At 41.7% G+C, this 22,095-nt stretch overlaps 1 protein-coding gene across 1 annotated transcript; it reads right to left on the bottom strand.

The window, feature by feature from the left end:
* Positions 1–620: 620 nt before the first annotated feature.
* Positions 621–19,146, bottom strand: grm3 (glutamate receptor, metabotropic 3). The gene is made up of 11 exons (XM_062421611.1): positions 18,829–19,146; positions 17,373–17,516; positions 13,826–14,095; positions 12,699–13,317; positions 5,468–5,710; positions 5,158–5,347; positions 4,559–4,868; positions 4,258–4,451; positions 3,950–4,082; positions 1,859–2,036; positions 621–697 (listed from the first exon to the last, which is right to left on the bottom strand). Exons 1-11 carry the CDS (start codon positions 19,144–19,146, stop codon positions 621–623), a joined length of 2,676 nt encoding a protein of 891 aa, XP_062277595.1.
* Positions 19,147–22,095: the final 2,949 nt, after the last annotated feature.

The raw sequence follows: 22,095 nt of genomic DNA, 5'->3' as shown, positions 1-22,095 counted from the left end.
CTCTATCTGATCCAGTTTATGCTTTTTTCTGCGTTCATTCTAGGGTTACAAGACTGTCAACATTGTGCTGTTTGAACCATCAGTAGTATAATATACAAATGTACAGATACACAATAGAAATGCATACATAATTGGTTATTACAATGAGACCTACAAAAAAGAATGAGAATAAAAAGTCTGTGGGATATTGCAGGTGAGTCAAGCAGAGCCACAAATGTGCATCCAAACTGAGGGACACACACCCTCCTACCATGAGTAAGCGAATGTCTATTTACACCGCATCATAACAAAGCTATCAAAAACAAAGGCTCCAAAAATTCCTCCTAAAAACTTTTTTTGTTTTGTTTCTCTACTTACAACAATGTCGATTCCATGTATGTACATCCCTAGAAAATAATTTAATTATAGATACACACTTTCTACATTTGTGAAACAATACAGTTCTAGTCCACAAGGAAGGTGTTTGTTGGTTTGTGCGTGTATTTGTGTGTATGTGTACGTATGTGTGTCTGAGTGTGTTTAGTAGTGTGTATGAGGTGGGGAACAATGCTTGAAAAGGATAATGTTCATGGATTCGCTAACAGTCGCAGGGGCAGATTTAGAGATAGGTATGGGTGGGGTCACAGAGAGGAAGTAGTGGAGTCAACAATTTCTCTCCCGTTGCACACGGTCGGGACATAGTGGGCACTGACAGAAGCTGGAAAAAGACAAGGTACGAGGGAAGAAGGAAGGACAGGATATTTAAAAGGAAAGTCAGAAATCAAGCATATTTGTTCATATAAGCCTACTTCACTTAATGAACAATTTTTTTTATTAAAGTTCTACATGCACAACTGTTTTCAATTAATGAGTGTGATAAGAACTCTGCTAGGATTTTAGTTGGGTGGAGCTGAGCTGAGAATTATGTCATCCCAGTCTGTGCTCCCATAAAAATAATAAAGGTATAATTTCTGAGTGAGGCAGATGTCGATCAAAGAGTCATTACATTCCCACATAGAGCTAAGAATAATTTTAATTAGCCAATAAATAAAATCACCTATGTAGCTGTGCTATCATTGTTTCAAATTCATCATAGGTATGTGTATCTATATAGTCAATAATGTGCTGTGCAAATAATAAATAATAATTAAAAAAAAGAACAAAATCATAGTAAGAATCATATTGTTAAATATATGCTATTACAGAAGATTGATCCAATTTGTAGATGACAGTGCCTGTTCATGCATCTGGGCAGGTAACAAAAGAACTGCACAATATCATATTGTATATGAGTCAGAACAGCTGAAACTAACAACCAAACTAACAAATTATCAAAGAGAAATGCCTTTTTAGAACACTGGTAAGAATTATAAGTAAAATATGAGTTGTGGTGTGAATTCAGACTTAATCTAATGATACTTTAGGTAGTATCACTGCCAATTCATAGTTTATAAGAATTCAATCTGTTATTCAACTCATCCCACCTGTAAATATTATTTTTTTTGTCACAAAAGACTTATATGTTCAAATTTCAGTCACTACATAGAGGCATGCATCTTCACTGGTATCTCTATTGTACTGCTCCCATTGCACTGCTTCAGCTCTGTCAGCAGGTTGCTATTCTTTAAAGTCTGATTAGTTTATGATTGAACTTGTCAATCATGCTGTTCTATAGGAAAACAATACAGAAATGCACACAACAAGCACCTATATACTTTTAAATTCCGGTTTTGTATTCCCTTAAACTAAAGTGGAACACAGAGTTGTCCGCTGTGCTTGATATTGAATGTTAAGCACCCCCATTTGACAGACACGTCATTAAAAAAAAACTGTATGAGGGTGCTGCTCTAAACCCAGTCTCTTTAAAAATGTAACCTACCGTGAGACGCATATGTGGTGGCAGCCCCGCTGACACTGAAGCGATTGAGGTTAAGCCTGTGGCTGGCCACATTCTTCTGGGGCTGGAACATGATGATATGGACCTTGGGGGCAAACATACAGCCCAGGACCACAAAGCCACTCAGGCTGACTGAGATACACATGGTTGTGGTCTGAACCTGCAGAGGGAGAGGAAAGACGAAGAGACTTTAATTAATAGCCAGACTTTGATGGATAAATCTTATGCTAATGTAGTACAAAGTAATTGCCGTTAAGAACTAATTTGATGATAACAATCTAGAATAATGAACATTTTTCAAAGGCATTTAAAGTAAGTAAGTATTACGGCATGCTTTGCTGAAAATAAAATATTAATAAATCAAAGCTAACTGGATAAACAGTGGATAAACAGATCAAATTAACCGATCGCTAAAGTACACAGAGCCAATGAGGCCTTTAAAGTGAGAGTATGACTCTTTATTGGCAGACTTTGTTACCTTGCAACAATCCATAGGATAACAAGTACAGAGTGACATAAAATACTTAAACTTTTACATATACAGTACCAGTCAAAAGTTTGGACACACTTTCTTATTGATGTGAATGGGAAAGTGTGTCTAAACGTTTGACTGGTACTGTAAATGAAGTTAAATTCAAGTCCTTGTCAAAATGTGTTCATAATATGCTGATTAAGTCTATCACCGCCAGATAAATCTCTCTGTATTTCACAGTATACAGAGTTTAAATCTCATGTCAGGCAGGACATTCTGTTTGAATGAGCACCAGACTTCCGCTGGTCGGGCTGGTTAACTTCTGTATACCTCTGCTAAATTGAATGGGGATAAAATAATTTAATCGTGTGGCTGTTCTAGTCTTTCCAAAGGTTATTGGACTGAATGGATCAAATACTGATATTGAAACGTCTCATTTCGTGTGGGTTGTGTAGTGCTGAAAAACAATTTATCCACCACTTTACAGCCAAAACAATAGCGATAGCAGAGCCTATGATGTAAGCATATGTCAACAGTATTTTTGTAATTACTATCACTACCAGAAGTGGGACACAACAGAGACCACAAAGGCTGAACTCGACAGTATCACAGCAGTAGCTTTAACTTAATCTTTTGTGATTTATTGTACAAAAATCAATGCTAAATATAATCTTATCCTTTCTTCATTTGGATGATAGGTTTGACAAGGTTCCTGCTGTATGTCCATTTTAGGTTGCCATTATAATTGCTGTGTTTAACTCTGTGGCTGATAAGTGTTGTTGAAGGTTACAGAGTGAAGTAACAGCAGCTTAAGGCAAAGTCACATTACAGTGAAGGACATCAGCTATCTACCCCCCCAAAATTCTCCTCTGTGTATATACCGTATGTTTATGTGTGTGAGTGTGAGAGGGTGGGTGTGGTGAGTGATGTTATGCCTCTAACTGACTAATCTTAAAGTCAGATTACAAGGCCAAAGAAATGCTTATTTTCAGAGGGAGTGAGAGAGAGAGAGAAAGAGAGAGAGAGAGAGAGAGAGAGCTGTTTTTATTGGGATCAAATGAGCAGCCTTGCATCAGCACTCTTACACTCTTTGATACTGTGCAGTGTGTGTGTACATGGAAGTGTGTGTTTATGGTGTGTGTATGCGTAAGATTTGTATGGATCAGGTGAACACTCACTCCCTTTGCTGTTAAATCTGGACATGTGTCAGCAGTTTGATGGAGCCTGTCTGTTTGTCATCCTAGTACTGCAGAGCTGGGACATTTGCCAGAAGGATTAGAAATTGTTTAAGTTGCCACTACACCTGTGTTTTTTGTGACCTGTGTACTTATTCTCATTCTGGAGATAAAAATCTGCTCATATATTCATGGCATCCATTTGGGGTCAAAATATAGGTTCTCGGAATGGTTGACATGTGGTGTTTGGGTTAATAAAATTAATTAATAAAAGTCAATGCAATGTCCTCCTAAAGGACAAGAACAATTTATGTGTGTGTGTGTGTGTGTGTGTGTGTGTGTGTGTGTGTGTGTGTGTATGTGTGTGTGTGTGTGTGTGTGTGTGTGTGTGTGTGTGTGTGTGTGCGTGCATCTTCAAGAAGATACCCTGTAGTCACTTGATGTAACATAGAAGATTGGAAGAAAGGCCAGCCAAATTATGCAGGTGGTGTACATAGTGAATCCAATAAACTTGGCCTCGTTGAAGTTCTCTGGGCACTTCCTGGTCTTGAAGGCATACCTAGAGAAAGAGATGAATATTTATGATTAAACCATCTGGAAAAAAACTCATAGCTACCTTGACCTATGTTAGAGTCAAGCACAACTGTTGAACATAGTTTACAGTGTAGTGTAGTATAGTTTCAGTGTAGTTAACAGTGTATCACGCCAAATCAAACCAGCTCTACTACACTTACACAGTACACAGGATGACCAAGAGCACGTCGTAGCCCAGTGACAGCAGCATGCTGGAGTCACGTACGTTACACTTGAGGATGACAGTCTGCCGTCGCTCTGGCAATGTGAAGCGCCGTGTCCCGGGAACTTCCAGTAGCAGCCACACTGACACCATTACCAACTGGACTGAGATAAGACTCAAACAGATGAAAACCTAAAAAAACAAAAGAGGAGAGGACGGTAAGGTCGACAAGAACTACTGTCTGTCCATCCATCCATCTGACTGTTGCAAATGGAGGATGTGATGCTGCAATTGCTCACCTGAGAGGATGGGCTAATGAAGCGTGGTCTCGCTGGACCCGCTCCGTCTTTCACCGCACTGAAAATCCTGGCGATTCTGTTGGTTTTGGTGAGAAGGGCGGAGTAGCAGACAGCGAATGACGTGCCCAGGCCGAGGCGCCGCAGAGCACAGATGGCAGGAGAGGGCTTGGCCAAGAAGAGGAAAGTCATGGCATACGACATGAAGACTCCCAAAAGGAGGATGTAGCAGAGCTCTCGTCCTGATGCTTTCACCAGCGGTGTGTTATTGTGCCGAATAAACACCCAGAACACCAGACCAGTGGACATGAACCTGGGGACAGATGGGGGTTATTCAGCGAGACAGACGAGGTTAATCAAAAAAAGAGTATCATAATTACTACAGAACCACCTTCTGATATTGACAATGGCCGATTTCATCATCCATGTTTAGATTTGGAAAAGCACTTTAGAAGTGGTCTAGTAAAATCAGAATAAGTGATGGTTGTAAATTGTACTGATCCTCAACTTCCTTTCTTCCTCTCAACACAACTATAAAGACATTCACACACACTTAAGCCTTTCAGAAACTGACATCATGTTGACAACTCTTTGTCACTCACCCTGCACAGGCAATAGTAATTGGACCAATGGCCCAGGCATCTTCCCACATAATGTAATCCTCAGGAAGGTCGTAGCAGGATGTCAGATCGTCCGTGGGCCACTGGCCAGGAGCACAGGGTGAGCATGTGAACTCATCAGCCAGGTATTCATGAGGCTCACAGGCTGTGCAGATCCAGCAGCAGTACTCACCTGGGAAACAGGAATATGAACAGAAGAATATGACAGCCTGAGATTTTTCAAAAGGAGCTGCTGTTTGGTATGGTATGTGGCTGTGACAAAAAAGAACACTGTTGAAATTCAGTCTCCTACCTGCCTGCATTTTCTTCATCTCATTGCGCTCGCAGGGGTCGCTGCACTGTGAAGTGGGCACCACTTCTCTGGGCCAGTGAATCAGATCACTGCTCAGAGTCAGACTCTCTGCCCATTCACCTACTGGCACGTAACCGTAACGATCGCCAGAGCGCTGGTAGCTGAAGATGTTGTATCGGCCAATGCCGTCCCCCTGGGAATCAAACTTCACTGCCGTCTCACTGCCTGGAGGAGCGAAAGGGGCTAGAGGGTGGTGAGGAGTGAAAAAGAAGATAAGTTGAGTGAAAAAAGGAGATTAAAACTAAACAATCACAAACAATCATCCCATTGATGTCTCATTGATGCCTCTTAAAAGTAGCATTGAGGACTGAAACAATAAGCCATGGTCAGTTAAGCCTTTGGGGTCCAGAACAGACAGTGGGGGGCATTACAATAGCGTTTTCATTACTGAAGACCAGCCAGTTACAAAGTATTCATTAAAAGGCTATAAATGCCTTGTATGCTTAGTGATGTTTGTGTGTGTCAGTGTCTTCCTATCCATCCCTAAGGTCACATAGGGACAGAAACGCTGCTCTAAATTCCGATCTGACAAAGTTTATTACCAAACGCATCATTAACAAACTGCATGCCCATAAAGTCATATAGGCATGAAGGCAGAGGACTGAATCCCTGGGCAGTGCTATAGCTACCCACACATTGATAGAATTAGCCTTTGGGTCTCTTATGTGAGGGAGGTACACTGCTGAAACTGCCAAATTGGTTTGTATACAAGTTGTTATGAAAGGATTACCATCTGCCCTGAGGATGTGGGAACAGAAGAGATTGTAAAATTGGCAGGATGTTGAAACCATTTTTTTTTTAAAAACCAAGGAGGAAAGCATTTATGAACCGCAAAAAAGTAATTTCTTAAAGTGTTGCAGGCAGTGTCGGACTTGACATTGCTGACACTTGGTCGTTTTGACACGGACAAAAAGTATGTCAGTCCTACAGTGCCACTTCAGTCCTTTAAGAGGAGCAATCAACTCTGTTCTGCTGACAAACTGGACACGGCTGTTTGTTATACGCTGCTGCCTCCCCTGTCAAATGATGATGTGGCTGGGGATAGTGCAGCATACGATGGGTTTATCAAAGCATCACTCCTCAACATATAACAAGGCTCTTGGTCCTCAATCAACAGCAGCATTGATGATATTGTGCTGCCTTCCTCATATCTTTGTGTCATTGAGTTACTGAAGAAATCACGTGCCAAATTCTTTCTCCCAACATACAGCTTAGGATCAGTGGAATGAATCAGAATACAGATTGTGAGTAAACTGTTGGCTAAAAAGTGAGTATGAGGATGTCTGTGCACGCACCCAGATGGAAGCTCCATTAGGTTTTACTTTACAGTGTGATGGTTAAGGTATTGCTCTGAGCACTGTGGGAGGCTGTGCTGACAGAACCAAAGCTCTGACCCTGCTGTTAGTTGTGATTGTGTGGATGTGTGGGTGTGTGTGTGTGTGTGTGTGTGTGTGTGTGTGTGTGTGTGTGTGTGTATGTGCATGCAACACTGACAAGGGCTAAAGCTGCTCTATTGTTGTGAAAGCTCAGTGTGTTCAGAGAAGAATGGTGTGTCAGATGGCAGCATAGGGGGTTAGGGTTTATGAAATCCATAAATCACCGAGACAGCATAACCCTCTATATTTCTCCTCTCCCTCTCTGTCACAGGAAATTCTAGATGTCAAGTCTTCTTTGAATTTTTGGGCTAAATGTCTTAGTGACAGCTAAATGAAAATGATTTCAATAAGAAAATGCTGATATTATCTTCAGACGAAGAAGACCTATGAATCCATTTTACTGCTACTTGGCAGATAATAACATCTGCTAATAACACAGAGCAATAAGACAAACTGGGCCCTCCTCCTCTTAGACTCTCATACACACTCAGAAAACACTTTGCCACTAGCTAATTATCATAACTGCACCTTATTAGGACCTTAGATGTGTGCTGAAGCCTAATTAGCTGTATGTGGTAATTACGTGTAATACAGACTAAAGAGATAACAGCATTAGCCTACAGACCCATTTGAGGGTGCTGTATTGTCCTTGACTTCCCTCTAACAGATCACATCCAGAGAGCAATAGACTCAGGGGAATGGTGATTCCTCCCTATAACCAACAAGCAACCTTGCTGACGTGACAGAGTGGCTTATCAGAAAAGTGTATGAAGTGCAAGTTCAAGCTGGCGAAGGCCACCAAGGCTCCTTTGGTGAATGCAGAGAGCTGAGACAGGCAGCCCAAGTCCTTGATTGATGGACGCCTGTCTCTCCTCAAAACTGTCTTGGCTAAATTTAAAACACTGATGAGCTCTGACTTCCAGTGACCAAAAAATGTGGTTCTGAATAAACAAGAGTCTACAGCCCTACTAGTGTCACTGTGAGGCATAGTAGTGCTTTGGGCTAGGTTTTGAAATACTCACATCAACATGCAAACAATGCTTGCAATGACAATGCTAACATGCTGATGTTAAACAATAATGAAGTTTACTTCTTGGCATGCTAACATTTGCAAAGAAGCTCTAAACACAGTTCAGGTGAGGCTGATGGGAATGTTTTTTTGTTTTGAAGGTATTTCGTAATAATAATAAAAAAAGTTGGTTTGGCATTTGGCAGACACTTTTATCCAAAGCAACTTATTAGTGAGTCAAGTCAATCAAGCTTTAGAGGACAGTGAATTAAAAGAGCCATGGTACAAATTCTCAAGTAGCCAGGTGACAGGGACATGTGCATTGAGAAAGAGTGCTAGACAGTTTTAAAAAAAATAGCTGAAAGTAAACAAGCACAAAAGAAGTACCAATAAAAAAATAAGACAGTAGTGCAACAATCAACAACAGGTGAAAAGGTTAAAGATGGTCCAGTGTTAAAGGTGGAGTATGTCCTCCAAGCAACATTTTACTCAAGCATGCCTGTTGTGTAGCTGGGGTACAATGGATACACTGCAGCAAATAAATTGACATGCCTGGAAATACAAAGTACCCTTTATGTAGACCAACTGTGAATATATTGCTATTTAGCTAAAAAGATTCACTGCATTGTCAACTAAAATCTGTTCTGCATACCGCTGAATAAAGTTAATGAAACAGCTGGAGCCACAGAATATAAAACAGTAACAGTAAAAAGGCAAATAAAGTTAGGTGAAACAAACTGTGATTATAACACAGACTAACCAGATCCCTAATTTTTTGAGACACTTTAGCATTCCCGCTAATTTGAGAAACACCTTATTATTCTTGATTAATTAAAGCATGATGAAAACAGGCTTTTCATTCAGAAGCTGAGAAATTAATTATGTTCTCGGCCATGTCGGGCTAAAGCGAACCCCAAGGGGGATTGTAGGTATTAAAGGAAGGGAGAGAAAGGAGGCAAAGGGGCTTGGAAGGAACGAGTAGGAGTAAGTAATCTAAAAGTGGAGAGAAAGAGAGAGAAGTATACAGACTCATAGAAAGAGGTGGAATTTTTTTTGTTGTTGAGTGTATGAAGCTGTAAAAGGTGGCTGTATATTTGCTGTAGTTGAGGGAATGGAGAATTATTCACCTTAATTCACCTGAATCCTTGATTTAATCCCAATTCAAGCTTTGCAAAGTAAACACTGCATATAGGGGCATGTGTAAATGAAAACCTGCTCCAGGTAAAATGTAAAGAAAATACAATGGCTTAGCACTGTAAAGAAAGAGGCATTGTCCCTCTCTTCCTTACTTCAGAGGGTTGATGACTCTGTGCCCCACAGAAATAGTGTGGAAGGACACACACACACACACACACACACACACACACACACACACACACACACACACGCACACACACACCCACACACACACACACACACACACACACACACACACACACACACACACACACACACACACACACACACACACACACACACACACACACACACACACACAGATACATCTCTGAGAATATACAGATATGGACAGAGGGATGGACTCTCATGTCACAAATGCACACACAGACGGATAACATTAGCTATATTTGTTCTCTCTGCAGATTCAGTCCCCAAGGATGGAGCACTGCCTGGGCCACGGAGCAACAGGCCACAGAGGAATAGAGCACAGATAGGGTGGATAAAAGGAAAGTCTGAAACAAGAGACAGAAATGTATAGGAGAAAAGGCATGTGAGAACTGAGGCTTGACTGAAAGAAAGGTGGTGAGATAGAGGAGACAAAAGAAAGAAACAGCAGGCCAAATGCAGGAGGTGCTGCGAGGGAGGATGAGCCAAGAGACAAGATAAGGGCAAAGAAAGGAGGGAAGTGACAAGGGGGAAGAGGGAAAAGAATACAAGAAAAAAAGGAGAGGAGATAGCAAGAGAGAAAAGCAGGGACTGATGTGACGGCAGCAGAGATATAGCTGGAGGATGGATGGAGGGAGGGATGAGGAAAGTGAAGGAGTGGATGAACAGACCGGCGTAGAGAGGTGGTGGAGGCAGGAGAGCAACCTTGTGAAGTCTGAGTGGGATGTGCTGTTTTTGAATGTAGATGGAGGGTAGGACAGATTCTGGGTGAGAAAGAGAACAGAGACATAGAGAGAGATGTAGAGATACAGAGTGATGAGCAGCAACAGAAAGACTGAAAGACAGAGAGTGACAGAGGGAGAGAGTGAAGAGAAAATGAGGGAAAGAAGGAGTGAAGGTTGTTCTCTAGCATCTAAACGTTGCAGTAAGCTCTCTGCTCAATATGGCCCTGAAGGCACACCGCCTCTGCTAACACAGACGTATCACACACACACACACACACACACACACACACACACACACACACACACACACACACACACACACACACACACACACACACACACACACACACACACACACACACACACACACACACACACACACACACACAGGGAAGGTGCAGGGAAGGGGGAATATCACATCTATCACCACTATTTGAACAGAAGACTGTGTGCATGTGTGTATATACTGATCTGTTTGCTGCAGATCGGGGAGGTGGGTGGGTGGGAGTTGAATGATGGCTAGGAGAAGTGTGTGGGTTGGGGTTGTCTGTAATTTCAAGCTGGTAAAAAAACAAGCATTTCAAGCTGCCTCTTTGTAAAAAGCTGACTGTTATGTGTTTTGTGCTCTAAGTATGCATCAAGTGCCTCATAAAAATGCGCAAATGCACCCCTGTTTCTCTTACTAGTTGGTGGGGAGCAGTTCCCATCATCTACCAGATCACTTCCACAATTGGCAATAGTGTCGGCTTCATTACCATAGCAACTAGCGAGATGAGACTAGATGAAGAGAGCGGCATATGAAAACGCACTCCTAACCACACAATATAGTGCCTCTGTGCAGCAGTGTTAGTAACACACAACAAAAACAGGCCTAACACAGCCCATTCTGTTGTGTGTGTTAAATCCACGAGAGGGAAACAGTAATTTAGTGGAGTGGGAATTCTGAAGATAAATGTAAGATCAATCTTTGATGCAATGTAAAGTGTGTAATGAACATGCATGTGTGTGTAAGAGGAGATGGGAGAGAGATCTGGAGAGAGCGCTGAACAGTGTTGGTTTTCCGTCTGCTACAGTTCAGACTGAGAGCACTGCGGATGGCGATGCTGCAGTATTTATACCCCACATTCAACCTCATCTCACCTCAGCTCCTTCCTTACATACTGTAGATAGAAATATGTTTATGTGAGAGCAGTGAGAATTAGTCATTCAGAGCTAGCCAACAACTCAAAACAAACCACAGTTGCCAGTTTATCCACACCACCCCCATCAACATCCAAAATCACCATCTAAGCTTTTTTTAGTGCATTTTTTACCGATACAGCTGTTTGTCATGCTGTCACTGTCGACGCTGACACTGAGCTATAAAGAACTTGAGATCCTTGTACATACTGTTACTCTTTCCCTACTGTAGAATAAAGTCACACGCCTCATAGACATACATCATTAGTGAAATGGATGGAGGGATAGTATGAGTAGGGGGATGTAGGGAGAGAGATGATCAGACATGGAGATGTAGGGAAGTCACAGTGGGATTCACACCTCCTCTCCTCTCCTTTCCGGTCCTCTCCACTCCTCTCCTTCCCTCTCCTTTCTACTTTCTCTAGAGCATTTTAAACTTTCTGTGAGTGAATCTGCATATCTCTTCCACTCCTCTTAGTATGCATCCTATAAGGGAATGGTTATCATCTGTGCCAACCAGAGGCTGCGACTGCAATCGGCTTGACTGTTTCCTCTCTTTCCCTCTCTATCTTACTGACACTCTTCCCATCTCTTTCCTTCTTTCTGTCTCCCTCCTCAGACTGAAATGCTCCAAGTCCTTTGATTTGTAGCAGAAATGAAGATGGGGAATTTCAAAGAGAATCCTCTTCTTCTGCTGACGCATGCTGTCCCACTCCGGCATTGCTTCAGTGCTCCCTCGTTCCTTCCCTTTTTCCCTCCCTAACACTTTTACCTTACCCAAAACACCCTTCTCTCGCTTTAGTCTGCCTGTCAGTCTTATCTGTAAGATTCCCTCACCCTCCCTCCATATGTGACGCCATTCTATCGTCCTCCATCCATCCCTCCTATTTGCTCTCCCCAGTGTCCCGTGGAAAAGCTGCCGTGTTAGTGCTGTTTGTCTGGCTGTTTTGATGTCTGCTCCTGGTCACGGTTGGTGGAGGAATAAGTAACTCTAAACCTGTGTCAGTCCCTGAGACACAGTAGTTTATTTATAACGCTTCCTTTGTGCGCCATCTGTCAGTCAAGCCAATCCTCTGTCTCTTCTCTCCCAACTCTATAGAGACTGACAGATAGACAGGCAGCCTGCTATAGAAGCTATTATAACACACACAATCTCGTTAGTGCAAGTGAGAAGAATATGGCTGATGGATTAACTGCAGCTCTCATTCCTCAAAGCAACTTTGTAGTGTCGTATCAATTACGCATGGGTAATAGGTGTCAATGGCAGGCTGGCTTTGACAATACATAGCAATTAAGCGGATTTGTCTCAGTACTTTTTATGTTCTGTGGCTTGGCTGCTTTGGCAGAGGAGAAGGACAACATCCTTGTGTTGTACACGAGAGGACTGTTAACTAGGCACAGCACTCACATTCCTGTCTATTTCTCGCTATTTTTCCTTTTTCTTCCCCAGCTCGCTTCCCCTCCAATATTCACTTCTTTTCACTCTTCATGCTCCTAATCTAGGATTCACTCTCTCTGCCATGCTGTCTCTCTCTTACCTGTGAAGCTGACATTAAGGATGTAATCCCTGTAGAGTCTGCGCCCGTCCAAGGCCTTCATGCTGTCGCACAGCTTGGTGGTGTTAAAGCACAGGCTCCGTTGCATATTATGGAGGGCATAAGCCATGGCGTACACCGCGTTTACCACAAACATGATCTTGGACTCTGGTTCAAAGTTACTCTTGTCCATTGACAAGTCCTTGTCACACGGTGGGAGAGGTGTCTCTCCCAATCCAACACCTCCCCCTGCTACTGTTCCTCCACCACCCAAGGAGCACTGGAATCGCTGCTCCCAGAATTCCCTGTACCAGGGATTCCGATGGTTTTTGACCGGGTTCAAGTTGAGAAAGTAACGATTAAACTCTGGCACGGGATTGGCTGCCAGCTCAAGTGTGATGGCTCCTTCAGCAGTGACTTCATTTCCCTTGACAATGCTTTCCTGCGCACCCCAGCCATCACTGGCCACCCAGATGAAGGAGGTGTTAAGCCTGGCAGCAGCTGCCAGCAGCTCTCTCGCATCATCGCTGCGCAGGAAGAGGACGGCCACTCGGGCGTTAGGTTTCTGGAGGAGCTGACGGATCACAGCTTCATAGGACTTCTTAGCATTAGAACGTCCCACCTGAACAGAAAGTGGATTTAACGTGATGACAGAAGTACTGACCTGTATAGGCTGCCTCTACACCCAAAATGCATTGGTAGCTATTTGTGAATATTTATCATGTTCAGTCACATGAAGAAACAAACAAAGAAATGTGTTCTGTACTTTAGTCTTACACCAACATGCATCTCAGTAGCAAATGAGATGACAAATGTCAAAGTACCCAGAATGAGTTCTTGGAGATAAGCTTTAATTTTCTAGTTCACAACAGATAACAGCCAGTGTAATATAAACCTCATTTGTGTGTAGGACAAGATAAGACATTGTGACAAACTTGTATAAGCTCATAAATGTAGTTGCCCATTCATTGTTACTGGTGCAGCTTCAGGCCATACATCAGTGTGACACTGCAGATTAAAATGTTTTGGGTATCTGGCTCTGAGCAAAGTTTGCTAATATTCATGCAGGTCACAGAAATAATCTCATATTCTATTATATTCTTTGGGTTCTATTCTATTCCATGCCTTACTTTCTCTGAAGTGGCAATACAGATGTTCCTCATACGGGCCTCTTGCTCGAAAGCCTCTATGCCTGTTTCACCATAATCCCCCTCTGATGCCACTGTGGACACATACGTCCAGTTGAAGAAGCGGAGGATCTCAGCCATGGCTTTGGCCTGGTAGAAGTCAGGGGGCACGGTGCGGGCAAAGTAATCATAGCGGGTCTTATCGCTGAGCTTGGCACTGGTTGACGCGTAGCTGATCTGAGGAATCTGGAAGAGCCTGAGAAGATTGGCAACCTGGGGGGAGAGATTCAGTAAAATGAGACATAAATCAAGAGTAATTATTTTAAGTTTTCTTTTTAATGAATAATACAAACTTATATGTGATGGAGGTGTTAAATGATAATGTTATGTTTTTGTTTCAGAATAGTTACTAGGACTAGAAAAGGTGGAGGAGAGGAGAGGAGAGGAGAGGAGAGAAAGACATTGTTTTCACGTTGTCTACTAGTTACTCCATAGTTGCGCAGTTCAGGCCTGCAGTGTGGAACTGTGTTAAGTGTTTACGGTACAAATGTTTGAGAGGTGGCAACAAAAGAATACATTACTATCCAGTTAACTTAATGGAGCAACCCCCAAAACTGGGCAAACACAAACAGAGGAGATGCAGTATCTCAAAAACAAAACTAACAAAACTATATGCTAGGTAAAAACTCTCTGGCTGATGAAAAATGTGTATTTCCCTCGAAAAGAGCCACAACAGAATTAACCCTCTCATACTTATCAGATACTCCTCTGAGAAATGTGCCCAGTCCTAGGATAGATACAGCCATAATTAGTTATTGTTAACAAATACTGAGAGTTGAACTGTTGAGTTCAACACTGAATTGAAAATCTGATCAATACTGGGCACTGGCAGCTGCACACAATAAAGATTTCAGATACATAAAGTAGTGTACCTTTCAGTTTCTAGGGAGCTCCAGTCTCTAATATGGCCCAAGGGGCACAGGGAAACTAAAAAAAACAACAACCCGAAAGCAGCTAAAACAAACACTTTGCAGCACAACATATACTGGAAAAATCCACAGAAAATCTTTGTAAAAGTTGATAGTTTCTTCTTGGTAGTTGGGAAGAAAAAATGCCTGCATAAAGAATGTCAGCAAGCAGAGAAACTAATGATGTGTATGAGTAATGTCAAAACAGATCAAATGTAGAATTATTAACAGCAATGAAATCGCTCAACCACAGATATTTAAAGACATGCCAAACTGCAGGGCTATAGTGTTGCTGTGTTGGAGTGTTTTTCTTCTCCCTTGACCCGGCTGCTTTGTACTGGAGTGCAGATCTCCATGTGTGTCAAACCCCTCAGTTAAGAAAGGGAAAGTTTGATCAAAAATGACTGGAACAATGTCAAAAAACAATGAATGTAAGACCAGCAAAAACAACTGGAATGATCCTTTAACTAATGTATTTTTTTTCATCAAAGCAAAAATTTGAACATATTTAGAAGCTTGCTGTTGATAGGAATTAGAACATATTTGGAAGCTTGCTGTTGATAGGAACTGCTTTATGCATAATATGATTATTTAACGATAAAAGACAATGTATTGAATGTACATGAAGAAGAAATGCACAAAATGGCAAGCACACACATACACAAACACACAGACACATGAACGCACAGTTCAATAAATCACTGACTCATGCATTAGTGATGGACATCATCTGGGGTTTACTGATGTCCATATAATATTCCCTTTTACCGTTGATTGGGGATTGATCATGTTCTCTTCATTACAGTCATAGACACCAACACAAGAATGGAAATATAATTGCTACATATACTCATGCACCACAAAGCCATGTAAACATACACACTCAAACATGCACACACAGGCAAATAAACACCAACTACACAGCCATTCTGTTCTTGCCTCAGCTTAATCCTTTTAGAGCGCATCTCTCTGGGCTTTTCTATATTTCATTCATAGCTCAGATGATGAGCTGTTTTGACAACATGTCAGAATCTCATTAGACTAATAGTGTAGAAGATTATAAAACACACTCACATACAGTACCAGTCAAAAGTGTAGACACATTTTCTCATTGATGTGAATGGGAAAGTGTGTCCAAACTTCTGACTGGTACTGTATATGTATACATATGCACACACACACACACACACACACACACACACACACACACACACACACACACACACACACACACACACACACACACACACACACACACACACACACACACACATACACACACACACACATACTGATACGTGCAAAGACAGGTCGACACATACACAAACACCTGCATTTGAGGTACACATACATGCACACACCACACACAGTCACATAGATGGCAGCTGACTTAAATGTCAGGGAAGGTCACACAACTGAATGTAACCCTATTGCTCCATTACCCACCACTGAACAATGACCACAGCTAGCTAAGAGACCTGTCTGCAGGGACATGAAGAGTTTACTCTGTTAGGGAAAGCTACTCTCTTCCTGTGAGAGAGAGGGAAGGGTGATGTACTGTAGGAATGGGCTGAATATGAGAAATCAGTTGAAAAAAATGAAAGGGAAGAAGGAAAAAAAATTGGTGCAGTGGAGGGGTGATGCCTGCTATGTAAATGCCTTCGAGGCATTGGAGTTTAGTTGTGCATGGTAAAATATGAAATAATTCACTATTACTTCATTTAGAAGCAACAGAAAAACTGTACAAGTAGAGATGCATGAAGGAGTAGCTGGATTATCTACACAGGTACAAGATCATAAGGCAGAGCACAGTTCAGGTCTCATGAACAGTGTTTCCCTCAGAAAAGGACAGGTTAAAAACAACAGCAATGCCAACATAAGGCAACAAGTATGAGCTGCGGGAAAAACAAGGGATAATTTTGTGTGATGAAGGACAAGAGACAGAGCAGATGTATTAACAATGGCTGTCCCAGGAAAGAGAAGGAGGAGAAGGGGGCTGAGGTCAGCATACACTGATCTCTCCCCAAATAGCTGGGAGGGATGCCTCTGAATGCATATAAAATCAGAAGAAAAAAAAGAAAGAGGAAGTGATGAGAAGGAGGAGAGAAAAGATTTAAGGGACAGAAGAAAAGCAATAGATAGAACGGGAGAGAGAGAAAAAGAGAGGATGAGAAAGATAAAACAGAGAGACAGTTACAGAGATTAGGGATTTAAGGACTGATAGGAGGAAGCTTTTGTGCAGTCACAGAGGAGTAAGGGAGAAGGAGGTTTTATGCTAAACTATGTAAATTAACCAGCTCTGTGACAAGAGCTACAAGAGCCTGGGAAACACACAAGAACATGTCGATGGAAGTTGAGTTACAGAAACAAGTACACACACAAACACACATGCAGAAACCTAGACAGGGGTACACTTGCACTGCCATGTAGCTGGACTTCAGCTTTTGCCTACTTGGTCATGGTACTTTTGGTACAAAGATGAGTAAAATAAGAGAGAGAAGCTACCAATGGAGTTAAAATAAGATGGTGAGGGTGAAATGTGGTCGTGTAAATACTCCTGTATCTGCTGGTGTATGTATTACCTGTATGGAGACACTGCTGAAGGATCCTCCAATGACGGCAGCGATCGCGAGCGGGCTGTCGTCCTGCAGGGCATAAGATCCATCTGGACATATAAACTCTGTGTCGTCCACCTTAGTGAGGGATGCTCTTACAAATTCCAGAGCCTGGGAAACACAAGCACATTAATATTTTATATCAAATGTTGTGCACCATACTGTGTACCATATGGTCTATATTATCTATCATTACTAATCAGACTGTGAAACGCTTTGAATTTGGTTATTTGTGAGAAATATGCTACATAAATAAAGACTGATACTTTCCCTGATACTTTTTATGATGTAGGGTTTTATCTTTTGCAAGCACAATAAAGCCAATTTCTCTACACTATGGGACCTTAATTGCTTTCAGTACAGGATCCAAATAGTAAATTAATTCCTGTGAGGATAAAGCACATTATAACATATTGATGGTCTTTAGACAAACAGCCTATGAACCTGCAACCCATTTAGGGAACCAACACTTCAAGAAACCAGGGTTTGCTGTCTTCAATCAGTCAAAGAACTAATTTCATTATATATAAGATTGCTAGATGCGTCATCTATAAATAGCTTGGCAATAAAATACAATATATTGTTGAAGATAACAATCCCTGCGGGAAAGTGCTGCCTTTATTTTTTTTATCCGGCTCATTTCCCTCATTGCAAATAGTTTCAATCTCTATTTTTCATCAAGCTGCTATCATTAGAGGCAAGCTCCTTTACCCATAGTGGATAAAATAGAATTTTGAGGTACATTTACTTTACCTGAATATTACCATTTAATGAGATCTTACTTTTTCCTCCACTTAAAGTTGAGATATCGCACTTTTTACTTCTGATGCCACAAATTACTTTTCAGAGCAACTTTTTAAATATGAAAGGTGGGAAAGGTTCAGGTCACCCAGCAGCACACAAGAACAAACTAATTAAAACTGTATCTGAACTATAGTGTATCTGAAAACTTGAATCGGCATTCACGGGTAAACGCAGATACATTTGAATGCTGTACGGCACACGAATGGTTGACCGTCTTTGAGAATAAATGCTTTAACTTGAGTAAGTATTTCATTGATGTTCTAGTTTTGCAGTGCAGTTTGTAGTTCTAGTTATACATTATTTGATTATCATTGACTTATCTTGGTCAAACATATTATAATATATAATATATAAAATATATGTTATGTAATATGCAATATTTGAGTTTTAAAGTAAACAGCATCCTGTGTGGAGGTGAAAATGATTTGATTTACATTTTTAAGATTACACTTTATACACACATGATATGAACAATGTTTTAAGTGGATGGCAGGCAACATAAACTTAGTAAAGATGAGAAAATCTTTTCTTTGACAGAAGGGTGTATTTACATCTAGTTTGGAATCATCTCTAATTGAGAAACATGCAGCATTTATGTACAGTAACGGTGCTCACCCACCTGCTCCAGTGCATAGGTATCTCTAGAGCAGGTGTCCAGGATGTGGACTCCGAGGGAGACCCCTGGCAGCAACGTGTTGTCCATATTGATTCTGTCTATGGCAAACAGCATGGCCTCCAGCCTCTGGATCCCTCTGTCCTCGTTCACACGCCCACATTCTTCCATCCCAGCACCTTTTTCATGCACTGGGAACAAGCCGCCAAGAACCAGATCACCCTCAATGCGTATCTCCCGGCGGGACGGAGGTGGATCTCCGATGGATAGCAATACACCCCGACACATCATAACCAAGAGTAGTGCAGGAAGATGGGCCACCATGTTGAGCTTAGGGGGTTGTTTAGGATTCTCAAACTGTGAGGAGAGGCTTGACGGAGAGTGAGACAGAGGGAGGTGAGGGGCTTAGGGTAAAGGTTAGGGATGACGGGTTATGGGTGAAGCTTGTGAGTGAAGCAGCAGCCGTGGATGCTTGGGTCGATTTGAGGCCCATGAAATGGTCAGGAAGAGTATAATTGGAACACACATGGAGGGGCACACCATCTGGACATCAGTCCTGCTTGAGAGGCGAGGAGAGGAGAAAGGAAATATAACTCAAGTCAATCCACGTGCCACAGGACGAATCACAAAGCTGTCAAGAGCTACAGGATGAAATACTTTGGTAAGTGTCACTATAAAGTATAAAGACTGTAAAGTAGACCTTAAGTGTAGTTTGGGGACGCTGTTAACAAGGACTCAATGTTGTTTCCACTTCACAGCCATAACCAGGCCATGACTAAAAGGGATATAGAATTGTTTGGAGATTGTACCCCACTGTTCTCCAACCTGCCCCCTCCCTAACATCACACAGTAAACTTTCTTTTGTGTGTGTGTGTGTGTGTGTGTGTGTGTGTGTGTGTGTGTGTGTGTGTGTGTGTGTGTGTGTGTGTGTGTTTGCCCCTGGTTGTATCAGGATAAGCCAGCTTAGATGTCTGGTAGATACATGAGCCCAGCGTTCTCATACCATAGATCAGAAAAGCTTCTCTAATCTGATCTCTGTTCCGACAATTCTCAGCTTGTCCATGAGTTTATACCCCTATGTGTGTGTGTGTGTGTGTGTGTGTGTGTGTGTGTGTGTGTGTGTGTGTATTATCAGATTTATTGCCCTCCCTCCCCCCTGCATAATTATCGTGTGTGAGGACAGAATGCATTTTACCATGAAAGAAGCTGACAACAATGAGTCCAGCAACGACTGAAGCTACTTATCTTAGCTTGCATTCAATCAAAGCTAACACTCTGGTTTGATTGACTTCACTAACATTTCCCTCTACGTTTGCCTGAAATATTTCTATAGACAGGGACTTTAATTCTAAAGGGCCTCTCCACAGATTTTACAAAGGTCCACATACTGAGCATGAACAACTTTTCTAATGTCTTCTTTGTCTCTGGGGGGAACTTTGTCCCCTAAAAATGTCAATCAGGTTATTTAAGCTTGGGCTTGGAAAAGGTTGCAATATCCAGGATCCAGGGTATTATGAACATTTCCACCTGCTAATAACATGCATCTGTATCTGCATATCTTATCTGGATGATATTATCATGGGCCTTCACATTTACAATTGATAATAATGTACATTCTCATAATCACCATTTTTGTGATCAATCCTAATATGCAATTATGGTTTTAAGGGAAGAGATGCTGCCATCTGGGCTTCACTGAGGTTGTCTGTAGGTATATGCCTGAACAGGGGGAAGAGGAATTATGTGACCTTTCAGCTTGTTAGGTAGAATTTCTTTTAGTTGAGCATGTAGCCAAACTGACCGAGAACAAACATTTTCCTTAAGATCTGTATATATTTCATGTTGACACCAAGTGGAAAGTCAGTAGATCCCAGTCCCTGATGTATTGATTATGACCTTTCTTTTTTTGCAGGTTCCACAACTTTATGCTAATACAACACTAAATCGCTAGATGTTAACAGCTCCAAGATTTATCTTTAAGATAAACAAATAACCTGCTTTTCTCTGTGTCTCTTTGTTAGCTAATGCAAAGTTGGTAAAAGAAAGCCCCGGGTAGGAAATCGCTTTCGTCTTTAAAATTTTCTCGCTCTTGTCTCCCAAACAATCTCTAGATAGAAGCTAGAGGTTGACGTTTTGACTATGATAATCAATTTAGACCAAGGAATAAGCTTGTAGTGAACTTCTGTTGATTGCTGGCATCTGTGGCCCGAACCTAGCTTTGTGTGTGTGTGTGTGAGAGTGAGAGAGAGACCGAGTGAGAGAGAGACCGAGTGTGAGAGAGAGAGAGAGAGAGAGAGAGAGAGAGAGAGAGAGAGAGAGAGAGAGAGAGAGAGAGAGAGAGAGAGAGAGAGAGAGAGAGAGAGAGAGAGAGAGAGAGAGAGAGAGAGAGAGAGAGAGTATGCCTCCCCTCTTTGGTGGGCAGGTAGGAGGATGAAAGCTTCTCTTAGATGCAGGCAGCTCAGATTTTTCTGCAGGCAGCTGCCATACCTTTACCACTGTGCTCTGTAATATGACACACACGTACAGACAAACACACACACACCCAGACAAATATCCACCCACACATGCACACACAGACATACACACAGATGCACAAACACACTCCTCTGCTTCTCTGAGGGGTTGACCTAAAAGCAGACTTTTCCTACGTCTTTGCTCCCCTCTCTCAACCAACAGAGATCTGTATTAATGTGTTCAGGAAACATGTAAGAAACACGCAGAATCAGAATAAGTGATTTTTACAGGAGTGCTGATAAAAATTTGTATGATGTACACTAATATGAATTTTTGAAGTTGCTTTTGTCTCTGCTGTGATCGCTTCAAGAAGCTGTTTCCTGTCAAAATCCCACAGGAGACTATCTGACATTTATTTGATGGATATGTAATTTAACATAATGCCCGTTTTTTTCTTTCAGAAAGAACATTGCTAATGCTTTTGCATTATTTAGATGCAGTCTCTGAGTTGTCACATGTGCCAGATGTGTGTGTGTGTCCATTGTATGTTTGTTTATATTTATGCACTGGGGAAAACAGTAGAGCCCCTTTGAAAGACTTCCAATATTCCACTGGAATAGTTGGAGTTCCTGGAAATAAATTCTTTAAACAAACTTACATCATTATTAGAAGCAACTTTGAACTAACACAAAGAGGAACTTTGTAATGAACTCGGGTTTAAGGATGTGGCTGAGTGTGTGTGAGTGGATGTGTGCACATTTGAGTGCTTACACATGGATGTGTATGTTATGGTGTATACAACTGTATATTCATGGAGCT

The sequence above is a fragment of the Scomber scombrus genome, chromosome 6 (genome assembly GCF_963691925.1).
Source record: "Scomber scombrus chromosome 6, fScoSco1.1, whole genome shotgun sequence".
In the NCBI taxonomy this organism is placed as follows: domain Eukaryota; kingdom Metazoa; phylum Chordata; class Actinopteri; order Scombriformes; family Scombridae; genus Scomber; species Scomber scombrus.
Note: the sequence above shows the minus strand (reverse complement) of the source record. Positions and strands in the feature narration are given on the sequence as shown.

What these genes read in the sequence shown, in the direction of transcription:
- grm3 (XM_062421611.1), bottom strand. Translation starts at nt 19,146, where the DNA reads ATGGTGGCCCATCTTCCTGCACTACTCTTGGTTATGATGTGTCGGGGT. An exon ending in TCAGCAGTGTCTCCATACAG is followed by an intron (nt 14,096 to 17,372) that starts GTAATACATACA and finishes CTCTCCCCCCAG; the next exon opens with GTTGCCAATCTTCTCAGGCT. An exon ending in ATTACTATTGCCTGTGCAGG is followed by an intron (nt 4,869 to 5,157) that starts GTGAGTGACAAA and finishes ATCTGTCCCCAG; the next exon opens with GTTCATGTCCACTGGTCTGG.